This window comes from Sitodiplosis mosellana, unplaced genomic scaffold (assembly GCF_009176505.1).
Source record: "Sitodiplosis mosellana isolate CC-2019 unplaced genomic scaffold, AAFC_SMos_1.0 Smas_scaffold_3154, whole genome shotgun sequence".
Lineage (NCBI taxonomy): Eukaryota > Metazoa > Arthropoda > Insecta > Diptera > Cecidomyiidae > Sitodiplosis > Sitodiplosis mosellana.
Genome location: NW_022598396.1, coordinates 851 through 14,883, shown reverse-complemented (window position 1 = coordinate 14,883; position 14,033 = coordinate 851). Strand labels below are relative to the sequence as shown.

Genomic DNA, 14,033 nt, shown 5'->3' with positions numbered 1-14,033 from the left:
GAACGCTGTATGGTGCAGAATAATAATAATAATAATAGCAGAAGGAATAATGGAAACAATTGCACATGCACCAAGGCCACAACGAATTCGCCAACGCTCATCACGTCTTACCAACTCAGTTGTTATGGAAACTCTCGGTGAGGATTCGAGACATAGCTTGAAGCCTGTCTATTTTGAAATAATTGACAGTATTTGTAACGAAATCGAAAGGCGTTTTCACCACAACAGCGATATATTATACGCACTAGCAGAAATGAGTGAAGTGAATTCAAATATCGATAGAAAAGCGCTGGAACCGTTGGAAAAGATTGGATTGATATTACCAAGCGACGCAGAATTGGATGTGGTCTCGAAATTTTTGATGAAAGAAAAAGAAAAACCAGAAAATGCAGAAAACAGCAATTTGAACTATTTGTTCCCGGTTAGGAGTGCGTTCCCTCAAACTTATAGTATTTTCGAGGCTTGTGAAACTTTTGGTAGCAGCACTGCAGTGAACGAATGCGCATTCTCTGCATTGGCAAGAATTGATATAATGAAACGAATGTCAATGACAACTCAGCGTCTTTGTGACTTATCATTTTTGGCTTTCGAGAAAAATAGATTAAGTTCCGTGAAACTGGATGATATTATTCGAAAGTTTTCTGAAAAAAAACCGCAAAATTACGCTATTTTAAACATTCAAATGCTCAACATTCAAATGATTAGTTTGTTTTAAATATATAACCGATATTCTCAAAATATCCTGAATTGTACTATTTATTTTCGTCCAATTGTTTTCAGAAATATTTCAAAAAATCAGCTTTAAGGTAAAAAACTCTATATATTTGCTTCTTTCATTCTTCTAAACTATTTTTTGCAATCACCCATATTTTTTCATTGAGCGCCCTCAGACTTTGGAAGCTGACTACGGCCTTGTATTTATGCAAATCGTCCGTTATTGTTGCGAATAGAAATAATGCGCGATTCGCTCTTTATGTGGTAAATGTGTGTTCCTACTTATAAATATTAATTCTGCTTATCACGCACGCTTTCTTGCACTGGCGCCAGTAGTCAAGATCATTGGGAGCGTTTCATTGACATTGAGATTTATGAAGCTCACGATGTAGTTCAATTGATTTAGATGGATAATTCTGGTTTTCTTCTCTGAAGTTTTATAATTCATCTCTGGAAAAAAATTTGATAATTAAACAAGGCAGTGCTGCTCTATTCTTAACGTAAATACAATAACTTGCACAAGAGGAAATGCTATCAACTGATTGTGTGGCTGACAACAAAATTTGGACCATTCAATGTGCATTTCACCAACGGTTTTAGATTATAGACATTAGCGAATGTTAAACCTTCTTGTAGTTCAAAACCAAATGTATCAGCTGTGACAATAATGATAAGGTAGCTTATATCATGGTAGCCCGTGTGAAAATATTTTGACTGAGCAACCAACCGATTATTTTTGGACATAGTCGACTGGCTAAAAGTGATTATTCAGTACAAAAACAATGATCACAGCAATAGAAAACCGTTGCATGTGTTGTGTTACTGCAATCAAAGGTTGACTGCAGTCAAATACGTCCCAAATTAAGCGATTGGCTATAACTTAATCATAGTCGATCAAATTGCATACAAATCATCTGCTCAGTTAACAAAAGTCGCTTATTAGTTGATTTTGGTTACAGTCAGTCAGTCATTTGTTCTCCACACGGGGAAGTAGCGGCGTTACTAATACTTTGTTATAAAATGTTTGAACGATGAAGACATATCTACGAACGGCTTTTGTATACCAAATCAGAAAAAAAAGTTGTATTGCTGAAAATTGAAATAGGAACACAGAAGTGTTTGAACTGAAGCGTAGCATGATATTTGTTTCCAAAACACGTAACATGAATCGTCGCTTCAATAGAAATATACTATGAAGAATGGGAATTTCGTATTTTTTCACGAAAATGATAGAGGTCCACGAGATGTTATCTTCCACAAAGTGGTCTAAAAGCCACATCCCAAATTCCCATTTTTATTATCAACAACACCATTTTACCCAATGGAATTTTGGAATCAGACACACATTCGAAGAGTTGATGAAAGCTGCAATCTTCTATCAGAGATTGAATGAAATACAGGAGGTTTTCAATGAATAAAATAGTACAATGATGATTCGGAGATGAGCATAGGACTAACATCGAGCAATACACGTCTTTTTTTTCTTTTTTATTATCCAATTGGATTCCAATGTTATTCCAAAATTAACTTAGGTAAACGGGACTCATTCATACGCTGTACATGACCAAACCATCTCAATCTCGACTTTCTTGCAGCCTCATCAATCAAAACAACATTCAAATCCTCGCGAATTCTCTCATTTCTTATTCTATTCTCCCACTGGTCTCTACGCGACACTCCAGAAATCATACGCAACACTTTCATATCAGACACTTGAGATGATCATGAATTAAGTTATTCGAATCGACCCAGCTCTCACTTCCATACAAGACAGTTGGTCTGAAGATTGACCGGTGAATCATCAACTTTGTCTCTTCACTCAATTCACGCTTATTAAACACATGCGATCTAAGTTGTGCAACTACCTTATTACCATTCACTCTACGATGTTCAAATTCTTTGTTGAATTTTTCATCTTCGGAGAAAACACATCCCAGATATTTAAACTCTGACACTTGTTCAAGCACACTACCATTCAAAACGCAATTAATCGTCTTTCGACTCTTACTAACATGCATAACTTGTGTCTTTGAGCTACTAATGGTCATGCCAAAGCTTGTACAAGCCACTTCTAGGTCACTGATAGTGTTTTGGAATTCTTCAACGTCCAAACTCATTAGAAAAATGGTCTCACATCAAATGATCAGTATTCTCGAGTCGAAAGCAGAATATATTATGTAATCCAAACAAATATTTCGTTGTTTTTTTAAAGGTTCTTCAACTTTATTATATTAAATAAGGTCCCGCTTTGCATAATTTTCAACTGATCCGACTACGAAGAAGAAATCGAAAGGTTGGTCATGTTTGACTTTTTTTTCACTTCCAAGATTTGAATATTCATCTCTTTTTTCGGATCTTTCACTGATGGACACAGTTTGTTCTATCGGCTTTTCATGATTGTTTTTTCCCAATTTTCACTTCCTCTTTCAATCACTTGTTCATTTTTTGTTCGACGACATACACTAGAGATAATCCAAAAGTGTTGCTGTAAAAAGGATTTTTGTGGTGACAATAAAAAGAGTGTGTGTTTTTTCTGTGAATTTTTTCAATTTATTAACTAAGTGCTCTGACAAATCTATACGGGACGTTATTTGCAAGATCGCTTAATTAACGAAAAAAAAAAACAACACGCAACCCTCTAGGCGAGGGACACTCAAAACAGTCATCGTACATATACTGAGCGAGCGCTATCAATGCGTTCATTTGTGTGAGTGCGATTGTGTAAACGACAATGTTCGTGTTCAATATGTGTACGATGATAGCTTCGAGCATTCCACGCCTAGAGGCGTCTTGGTGTCTTACGTCAAATCTTTCCCATGTATTTGTATACGAAGAAAGCGACCTTGTTATTTGTATTAAAATGTCTGGTGTTCAAATTAAATCATCGATGTTTTAGATTGATTTGAGCAACTGGCAAGTTAGCGCCTTGTGTTTGGAAACCGGTATCATCAGCAGCATAATTGATGAGTTTGACCATCATTGCCGATGTAGCTGTATGAACCTTGAAAAGTAGCATCTGGGTTTGGTTTCAATTGTTCTTTTTCTTGGAAATCAATTCCGTTTGTGGCCTGTACTCTAAATGTGACAAAGAATGCGAAAATAAAAAGCTGATTAGCCCATATGTGGTGGAATTATTTTAAATATTAAATATTTTTGATATCACCGAACGATAAGAAATAAAAAGAGTATATAATTCGTTTCACTTTTCTCAATATATCCGTATTGAAACTGTCCCATCGTACGTGAGAAAAGTGGATAAATTCGAATGTTGAATTAGTCCGGAAGCTTCGTATCACGGAAAGCTCCGGTCGAATGAATCGAAATTGAATGAATTGTCCGTTGTCGCCTTCGTTGATTTGTGGAGCAGCCAAAGCGACGGCGAAGAGGGCAGCGAATAAGATAACGAATTTAATTTTGAGATTGCACTTGCTACTTGCTCAAGAGCCAGTTGAAATGTGATGTCGAATTAACTCGAATCGACCCACAATTATTTTTTGTCACCGATTTTCAAAATATTGTCAAAATATGTTATTCCAAATGGGAAAATAAGATCTGCATACTCAGTTTTTTTTAATTGTCCTCTAGTATTCCCGAAATTTGCCTTTAATTTTGTGATTTTCAGTGCAAAATCGACGAAAAAAAGTGGAAATTAAAAAAAATGTCGAAAAAACTCACTCTTTTCAACAAATTAAAAGTTTGAAGTGCTGTAACTTGAAAACAATTCTATCAACTTTAGATCCAACAGTATCATTGGATAGAAGCATCCTTTAGGAATCATAAACATGCTATAGCATAATGATATTATCACTCGTTCGTTACCTGTCAAAAAGCGTTTCATATATGTAACACGGGGTAGATTCGAGTTGAAGATCGCTTTAAATGCGAAAAATATTATAGCGAGTCACACCAGTTCACGTCATGCAAATATAGTATGTATTGGTACACTATCATCTTCAATTGATAATAATGACTTTTGAAACTTCTGCTATAGCATAAGAAATATTTCTTCTTTTTCTGCTTCTTCTTCTTTCGATTTTTCAAATTGAAATCCATACTGACGAGAACATTCTTCCCACCCAGGTGGTTGATAAAAATGCCACTGGTTTCATTAGAAGAGCGCCAAATTCAAATACAAAATTTCGAATTTACACAATACACTATGAGCGGTCAATATACACACGTTATAAAAGACAGTTATTGTTTATCTGTTGAAATCAACAAATCATATCAAGATTTGCTCACTGCTTGAAAAAGTACTCTACTTATTCCAATACAAAGTCTGTGAATCATACACCACTCTCGAATTCACCCATAGATTTCTTCGACAATTTTGTCCGTAATCTGATTGCACTGATCGCTGTAAAAGAACCCGTTTTGAACCGAATGAAAGAACATGTTTTTATTTTTTTTTTTTTAGACTTTTTTCTTTATTATCTAATGTTCAAGACTAGTCAACATGTGATGTTATTTGTATTTGGTGTCTTTCCTATCACTGATCGTAGACATGCTTAAGCAACTGGGGCAACTGGCAAATGAGCGGCTTCTGGTTGGAAACCGTTTTCATCAGCGACATAACGGACGGTGTATTGTTGACCGTCTGGGCCGGTGTATGAGAATTGACCTTGGACAGCGATGAAGGCAGTTGGATCTTCAGCTGATTTTGGGGCTGGGTTTGGTTTCAATTGTCCTTGTTCTTGGGCTGAGATTCCGTTTGAAGTCTGTACTCTAAGGAAAGAAATTATCGGAGGAAAAGAGCATTTTAGAAATGGTTTTGGAAAAGAAAACACTTGGAAACAGTTTGATTTCACTTTTCTCGATAAAAACACAATTGAAATGATATCGTGCACGAATGAGATGGTTTACGATATGTAATTCATATCAGAAAAGAAAATGGATTTAAACTTACGCATTTTGATAGTTTCCTTGTGGGTCGATGTCGGCTTGTTGGCTCACAATGGTGGCTTGAGCGTCAGCTGGGTTGCTTTGTGGAGCGGCCAGAGCAACGGCGAAGAAAGCAGCGAATACGATAACGAATTTCATTTTGATTTTTTTTTTTGAGGTTTGACTTGTTGCTTGTTGAACAGCTAGTTGAAATGTGATGTCGATGGAAGATTGTCATTCGCTTTGTATACGGAAAAATTTGTAGCGAATCACATCAGTTGACGGCGTACGTGTGTAGTGTACCACCATCTTCATCATCATCATCATCTTCATTCATTAAAAACCATTTGGCCTTTTACTTTTTTTTCTTCAATAGTTATGAGCGTTAATCCAAATCGTTCGTTATTAGTATGCGTGTGGTTTGTCGCGCTTATTGAGCGTACTACGCTAGATCCATTTCATTGTATATGTAAAATTACATGTTGCGTGCCATTGATATCGAGATCTATTGAGCCGACACCTTCAATTGATATATCTGTAGTTTCTTTGCCTGAACTTTTATTCTATGATTCATCTGTGGAACAGAATCAGTTTTAAAAACAGAAAACGCATTGGCCAAAATTTGAAATGTCGTGAACAAATAATGATGAATCGTTAAACAACGGCTAACATAAAGGATAAATCTTCTTTCTTGTGGTTAAATTAAACTAAGAGACAGTTGATTTATGCATATAAAATAACGAACAGTTGATGCGTGTTCTGATAAATGTGGTTCAAAAGCATTTTTTTTCTTTTTCCTGAAATGTCATTCATTTTATTATATTTTATAATCAAGAACCATTTCACAGGTTTGTCTGAGCTTCTGTTGAAAAAATGTGCGTTTAGAATCGTCCAATTGATTGTGGAATATGGGCAGCCTGTGGATGATAGCCGAATTTGTCTGCTGTATAGTTGACAGTGTAGGTTTGGCCATTATCTCCCACATAAGAGTATGAACCGCTGACCACTTGTGTTGGCCCATCATTTTCAACCACAACTTGTGCGTGCTCCTCGCGCTTTTCCCCATCAGATGTCTCAAAGCTGTAATGAAATGACGTATAAAAATTATTTGTCTTTCCCGCAGTTTCATTTCTAACATGAAATTTCATTTGAATTTATCTATAACTTTTCTTTGAAGTGAATTAGTTACAAAATGCTTTGCTATTCCGGAATAAAATCAAAATCTCCAGTTTAAGTAATCATAACCGGCGTCCAATTGCAAACAAATAATTTTTTTTTATTATCAGAGAATTTATATTAGGTTTATTTCTTTCTGTTTCAGTAAAAAAAAACTACTTACCCAAAGTTATATGGTCCAATGCCATTGTTATCGTTTTGATACTGAATGATTTGTGGATTGGGTTGTTGAATGTTGTCTGATCTGTATTGTACTGGTAATTGAACTGGCAATGTTACAGCAACAGCGAGGGCGAAGCAAGCGACGAATACGATGATGGTCTTCATTTTGTTTAAATTTTAATTTGAATTCTTTCTCTGTAAACTTTGAGAACACAAGTGATGCTATTCTCTTCGAGAATTTCTCTATTTATACAAGAAAATGGTATGATCTTAAGACAAAATAAAAAAATCCGCGGAGAACGTTGAACTCAGTTTTTTTTGTGTAAATGCAGAAAAACATCATAAACATAAATTTGCCATAAAAATTTCAAAGTCATTGGAAAACAGACAAAGAAATTACGAGAAAATCTATTGTCCAAGCGAATGTTCTGAAAGATTCAAAAATCAAGACATCAATCGTGACGCTCTCAAACCAAAACTTGCATATATTTTTTATTCAGCATAAATTCGAATAGGAAACACCAAGAAATTGGCGATAAAGAAGAGCCCGTGAAAATATGGAATTTGTGTGTGAGGGAGATGGAGAGAAGACAATCAATCAATATGTAGTTTATTAAAATAACATTTTATTCTGAGCAATAACGAATAAAAAACATAGTTGACATTTGCCGTTCAGACGGCTGTTTGGCATTTACACCGGCCGAAAAAGGTCAAAAATTTTGCTTTGCGGTTTTCACAAAAATTTCGTTTTCCTTCAAATAGTCAAATAGTGCGACTGAAACTGGTTTTTCAATCGAAACTGCAAAACATAATCACAATACCCATCGAATACAAATGCGAATGGATGGAAATGGGCAACGGTGCAAAACGCCAAAAATAAATTGTTCATCATCTATGCGCCGGTGGTGAGACACCAAGAAGCTAATGTTCTACGGACTCATCATCACTTTGGTACGGACACACCAAATAAGAAGCATGACCTCTTTGATATCTTATCGATTGACATACGATTCGATCGATCGATCGGAAGATCGTTAAGTCGCACCCAAAAGCGTTGGCGACTAAAATGGAATAAAATCAAATTCATTTTATGGGTTTTGATTTCGTTGAATATCGATGAAAAAAAAAAATCAAACATACTATTTTGCGTGAATAAATTAAGCATTTGAATCAGGGTCCGACTGTTATCGAATATTGCGTCAGAATATGTGTTTCAAATCCATCCAAATGCTGGTGACCTATCGTAAATGGCCGTAATTGTAATATTCATCAAATTCACTATTCATTGATTGATCAAATGAAAAAAAAAATATTTCCCCAGTAAATTTGAGTATTGACAGTACGAACGAAATTGCATTAAAGACTGAGAGAGAGGGAGAGAGAAAGAGAGAGAGAGCACGTAATCGAATGGACAGCCAATTAGGAATCACTGTTGAAAAAAATTTGCAAATATATTTGTGGAAATTGAGTAAATATTAACGTAAGAACACAACATGTGGCGAATACTTTGAGTAATCGAGTTGCATAAAACGAAACCCTGACATTAGTGTCTGTATCTATATCAATATTAAATTGAATATCTAAACGATAAGTTTTTTTTTCTGCCAAATTATGTAAGAGCAAAAAAAGTGCGTTTTAAAATGCAAATAATCCAAAAAACAAAATTTGCTGATCCAATCAAGAATTCGCAAATTCAACCACATTGTTGACGAAATCTATGCAAAATAAAAACTGTTGATTCTAAACCAAGAAAAAAACAAATTCTTCAATCATGTGATTATGCCAATAGCATATCCTATGGAATTTTTTTTTATGATGCCACAGTTGGCGGGTGCTATTTATGCATAAGAAAATGATAATTTTGTGAATCAAACTAGTTTCATAGTGAAATATTTTATCTCTTTTTCCGTTTTTCTTTGCTTCTTCTTTATCATCGCGATAAAGCTAGACCAATGTCAAGCCGCTTGATTTAAGCACAGATAAACACAAAAATATACGCAGCAAACAACAAAACCACAAACTTCTTTGCATTTCTTGTGAATATTTCAATAGGAGTAATTTCAATGTTCACAAGGTTAGGGTATGCAATCGAGCTTTATCGTAATGTGTATTCTCTCTCTCTCTCTCTCTCTCTCTCTCTCTCTCTCGCTCTCTATCTCCCGTACTCACAGAAGGTCTCAAAATTTAACAATGAAAAAGAGATAATAGTTCCGTTTTTTGTTTTTCAACGAAATATTCGAATGGTTAGCGAATTGTTCAATTTGACAGTGAAATGATACTCGAAAATGCTTTTCTCTTCACTTTCAAAAAGACCTTTTTGTTGTGCCTTTCATTTCAATTTCTTGTACGACTTTTCGGCTTTTTTGAGCAAAGTTTGAGCTTCATCTAATTTTTCCCCAATTTAATATCTTTGCTACATACTAATTATGAATTTAAACATGTAAAGTATTAAGAATTTGTGAATCTGAATCAATAGCTTACCAAAAAAAAAACTTACCTTACAATAATAAGTTCCATCATATGTTTTTACCTGCACAATTGCAATTCTATACATTTCAAGTGAATGAAAAATCATGTTTGTTTCAATTAATCTAATTATATTTTGCTTATTATTTTAGCCGATTTATTTCAGACTGAAGATGGTGTTTCATGAGCGGCAATACTACAACAAGAGTGTTTCAGATTTCGGGATTTCAAAATAAATATAAGCCTAACATAAAATCATCGAAGCAAAGCATCGTCAACGTTTATCAGCATATTCTTATTGTTAAGCCAAAATCTTTAGGCTTTTCGTGTGCCTCTGTTCGTGTGAAACTAATTTAAGCAACTGGGGCGACTGGCAAGTGAGCGGCTTGTGGTTGGAAACCGTTTTCATCAGCAACATAACGGACGGTGTATTGTTGACCGTCTGGGCCGGTGTACGAGAATTGACCTTGAACAGCGATGAAGGCAGTTGGATCTTCAGCTGATTTTGGGGCTGGGTTTGGTTTCAATTGTCCTTGTTCTTGGGCTGAGATTCCGTTTGAAGTCTTTGAGCTAAGGAAAGAAATGATCGAAGAGAAAGAACATTCAGAAATTGTTTGAAAAAAAGAACACTTGGAAACAGTTTGATTTCCCTTTTCTCGATAAATCCATAACTTAAATTATATTATGCACGAGTAAGGTGAGTCAAAACACTGAAATCACTATATGCAATTGAGAAAAGAAAATGGAATTAAACTCACTCATATTGGTAGTTTCCTTGTGGGTCGATATCGGCTTGTTGGCTGACAATGGTGGCCAAAGATTCTTGTGAGGCGCCTGGGAGAAGAGCAGCGGCTGAGACAGCGATGAGGGCAGCGAATACGATAATGAATTTCATTTTGTCGGTTTTACTTTGATCAATCCACGAATGAAACTCAAATTTTTCTGATAACTAAACCAGCTGATTACAATCTTTTTATACTAAATTCATACTATGGTGAGCTACTCACCCCTCAAGTTTTTTTTTTCGTTCGCACTCTCGTCATATATGCTTCACTTGAGTGAAATTCAACACATACATTAGCCAGGATTTGTAGTACAAAGAAACACATCATGTCATCATGTATGCAATCCGATGAAGGTGTCGATGCATTTGTGCTAGTGTGAAGGTCAGACAACATCTTCACTTGATGACTACAAGTCGAGACAACGAAGAAAAAAAAAACCCAAAACCAACGATGACAAATTAAGCGCTTGAAAGTGAAAACATTCTCTTTTGCCGTTGATTTCATTATAACATCAACGCCCCGTCCGCTTGATCAATTTCTTGTTCAAAGTCGACTTCTACAAATGTAGACCATTCGAATATATTTTACCAAATTATAAACCATTAAATATTATGACGCGAGTTCACGTGGTGAATTGCTTAATAACAGCCGGCTCAACCACACATGGTCTGCAAAATGACAACAACAAATAGCACCAATGTTTGACTGCGTGCTTCAATTTCAAGTATTCGAAACAATCGCACGATGTCGCACGTATGTAAATTGCAAACGACCAAATGTTATTCGGCCATAAAAAAAATATTTCGACATTCCACACACATTGATATTCGATTGTAAATCGATATAATTGGTTCAACCTTATTTTTAACGATTCACTTTCGTCAAACTCCCAAGCGTTTTTCAATTTTTGTTTCATTCAGAAAACAATGCAAGTTTTTCGCATTCAGTTTTGTCTGTTGTTCATTCAATTTTTAGAAAAATGCCGTAAATTTTCATTCTCAAAAATTCAATGGTCCAACAATTGTAGGTGTCAAAGTATTTGTGGCCGTTAATTTTGATTCAAAATGTAAAGAAAAAGAGAAAAAAATGTGTGCCAATTAACACAAATGTTAATGGCTTCTGGAAAATATTCAAATTTTCAATGGAATCAAGTGTGAGAATCGCTTTCAACAAATATCACGCCTTACTTTCATTTCATTCTTATATCTGTACGGTTTTTATTGTCATGCGGAAATTCATTCGAATGCATACACAGAGTCTCTGTTCATTCTTGCCCGTTTGCGTAGTCGTGTCTTGTTAAACCCAATTCAATTTTTATTTCGGGCCAATTCTCGAGAACTTTTTCTTCTCGAGTTCGATTGCCTTTTAGATGATGTAATTGAATGTGAACTATATAAATCAAGAGTGATGAAGCACACGTCTTCAAACGAATTGTGAATAAAACCAGTTTCGAAACGGATCATTTAAGTCAGTTTATTAGCATTTTTATTTACTTTAATTGACAAAAAGAAGATTCATTTGTTTTTCTTAGTAAATTTATACTACAGCTGAAATTATCGGATGACCGAATCAAGATTTGACACCAGATGGAATCGACGACACTGTTGAAATGTTGGAGACTTTAAACAAGAATCACTAGTTAACAGTATATTAATTTTTTTTTATCAAATTCATAGAGTCGACATTGCTCAGTGTTCAACAATGTGAGTACATAATATGCCAATTTTCGGCACGCTTGCGATCTCTGGTGCATATGAGAATGTGCTCTTTTACGCTACAAACTTTGAACGAATGTCATTTTGCAAATGATGTTATTGTCAGTGTGTTCCCGGTGTTCAAGCGCGATTTATGAATTCATTATGGAACGCTATTCAGAAAAAGTGAATAACTACAAACCGCGAATGCCCTGAAAGTAAATCAATAGCGTGATTATTGAATCGGTTTTAACGATAAGCCGATTTGCAGCCTCATTCGTTTCCACGATCGATATTTATTTTTAGAAAACTTTCATCTTAAATGTAAACGCGCAAGCAACGGCTATTGTTATTTAAATATGGACCAACTTGACTTACCAAAACATAGCAGGTTTTTATATACAGGGTGGACCAGAGAATCTGTCAATTTTTAAAGCATAAATCATAGAGTTTTCAATGAAATTGAATCGATTATATCCGCAGCTATGAAATCCATACTGACGACAACATTCGACCTGCCTCTAGTGGTCATACACACAACACACGTTGTGCGGTCAATATATACACACAATAAAAAGAATTACATTAGTAATCCCGAACTTTTCCGTACCGTTGACCTGCATTGTCCGTAGGTACTTTTGGTTATTTTTTGTGAATTTTCTTGAAATAAAGGCAGTGAAAATATAATAATAAAAATAAAGTGAAAAATCGGTCACTTTAACTAAAACTTCGACAATTTTGTATGAGAGGTACCCGTAGACCGATTCTCATTGGCTTTAAACTTTCTGAGATTTCATTTTTTGGAGAAAAAATAAGATTCCAAAAGTTTCATATTGATCGCATTTGCAGAAGTTTGGTTTTTGGCCCTCAATTTTTTCCAAGAAAATGTCGACAAAAATTGAGGACAAAAAATCAAACTTTTGCACATGCGATCAACATGAAACTTTCAGAATCCTATTTTTTCTTCAAAAAATGAAATCTCAGAAAGTTTGAAGCCAATCAGAATCGATTGGGTACCTCTCATACAAAATTGTCCAAAATCGGTAATATTAGTCAAAATTTCGAAAAATTTGTATGGGAGGTACCCGTAAATCGATTCCGATTGGTTTCAAACTTTCAGAATCTTATTTTTATTCCGAAAAATGAAATCCCAGAAAGTTTGAAGCCAATCGGAGTCGATTTACAGGTACCTCCCATACAAAAGTGTCAATTTTTTGAGGTTTTTCTTGGGGCAGGTACCCCAGGATCAAATCGAAAATGGCTCATCTTCGAACTTAAACTAATTTTTTCGGATACAAAACTTTTGGCATTTCCAGATTTCGATTATCTCAATTATTTTTTGAGTTATCGTGTTAACAAACACCAACGACGACGACGACAACGACGACGGCACACGAACGGAAAAGTGTCTCAAAAAGTGGTTTTTTACGCGTTTCATGAGTTTTTATGATGATCTAAGCTAATTTTGCGAAAAAAAGTTTTCCTATACTTTGCCAATGACACCAATTCCTATACTTTGCCTTGACACGTTGTGTACGGAATTATTCGATTTCAGCCATTACATTTGGTCAATCGAGCAAAATGTTATGAATATGACTGAAATAGAAATCGCATATAGACTAAATGCAAAAGCAAATGCTCAATTATACTGACAAAATGGAGACATACCTTGTGTGTTATAAGCCAAATATGACAGGAATAGTTACGCTCGATAACACTGTAAACATATAAATATTCGCTAAAAACAAGATGTTTGTTTACATTTTTGAAAAATTCACATTTCTATGTGACAGCATCTGAAATGCATTGAAAAAGTGAGATTTTTTCATGTTTGTGAAACTTGATAATTTCATTTTAGTTTTATGAATGAAAACTCCGGACTTTTGTAATGAATTGCTGATTAAAAAATACACATTTCCGATTAAAACCGAAAAATCGTTAATATCGCATTAGTAATTTTCCATTCACTATCCCTGTATAAAAACTATCCCTGTAAACTGCAGTGTTATTATCGAAAATTTTGTGTGTAATCCGATTGCGACGATCGCTGCAAAAGAACCCGTTTTGAACCGACCCAAGCGCAACTCCACACTTAGCTTCTAAATGTGACACCGTAGTAAGTGTGGGCATACGTTTTGCGAATAAGCGACAAAGA

At 35.1% G+C, this 14,033-nt stretch overlaps 3 protein-coding genes across 3 annotated transcripts; all 3 read right to left on the bottom strand.

Annotated features, from left to right (window-relative positions):
• Positions 1-5,202: 5,202 nt before the first annotated feature.
• On the bottom strand, positions 5,203-5,800 carry LOC129571705 (larval cuticle protein 65Ag1-like). The gene is made up of 2 exons (XM_055451518.1): positions 5,621-5,800; positions 5,203-5,439 (listed from the first exon to the last, which is right to left on the bottom strand). The coding sequence occupies exons 1-2, from the start codon at positions 5,752-5,754 to the stop codon at positions 5,223-5,225; spliced, it is 351 nt and encodes a 116-aa protein (XP_055307493.1). The 5' UTR covers positions 5,755-5,800; the 3' UTR covers positions 5,203-5,222.
• A 676-nt stretch (positions 5,801-6,476) lies between these two features.
• Positions 6,477-7,098, bottom strand: LOC129571704 (endocuticle structural glycoprotein SgAbd-5-like). The gene is made up of 2 exons (XM_055451517.1): positions 6,935-7,098; positions 6,477-6,675 (listed from the first exon to the last, which is right to left on the bottom strand). Exons 1-2 carry the CDS (start codon positions 7,096-7,098, stop codon positions 6,477-6,479), a joined length of 363 nt encoding a protein of 120 aa, XP_055307492.1.
• Positions 7,099-9,589: 2,491 nt separating this feature from the next.
• LOC129571706 (larval cuticle protein 65Ag1-like) lies at positions 9,590-10,348 on the bottom strand. Its single transcript, XM_055451519.1, has 2 exons — positions 10,158-10,348; positions 9,590-9,969 (listed from the first exon to the last, which is right to left on the bottom strand). Exons 1-2 carry the CDS (start codon positions 10,292-10,294, stop codon positions 9,753-9,755), a joined length of 354 nt encoding a protein of 117 aa, XP_055307494.1. The 5' UTR covers positions 10,295-10,348; the 3' UTR covers positions 9,590-9,752.
• Positions 10,349-14,033: the final 3,685 nt, after the last annotated feature.

Excerpts from the sequence above, each read along its gene's own strand:
- LOC129571705 (XM_055451518.1), bottom strand. The coding sequence starts at position 5,754 with ATGAAATTCGTTATCGTATTCGCTGCTTTCTTCGCCGTTGCTCTGGCC. Across the intron at positions 5,440-5,620 it reads CAAGGAAACTATCAAAATGC|AGTACAGACTTCAAACGGAA; the intron begins GTAAGTTTAAAT and ends TTCTTTCCTTAG.
- LOC129571704 (XM_055451517.1), bottom strand. The coding sequence starts at position 7,098 with ATGAAGACCATCATCGTATTCGTCGCTTGCTTCGCCCTCGCTGTTGCT. Across the intron at positions 6,676-6,934 it reads ATTGGACCATATAACTTTGG|CTTTGAGACATCTGATGGGG; the intron begins GTAAGTAGTTTT and ends ATTTCATTACAG.
- LOC129571706 (XM_055451519.1), bottom strand. The coding sequence starts at position 10,294 with ATGAAATTCATTATCGTATTCGCTGCCCTCATCGCTGTCTCAGCCGCT. Across the intron at positions 9,970-10,157 it reads CAAGGAAACTACCAATATGA|CTCAAAGACTTCAAACGGAA; the intron begins GTGAGTTTAATT and ends TTCTTTCCTTAG.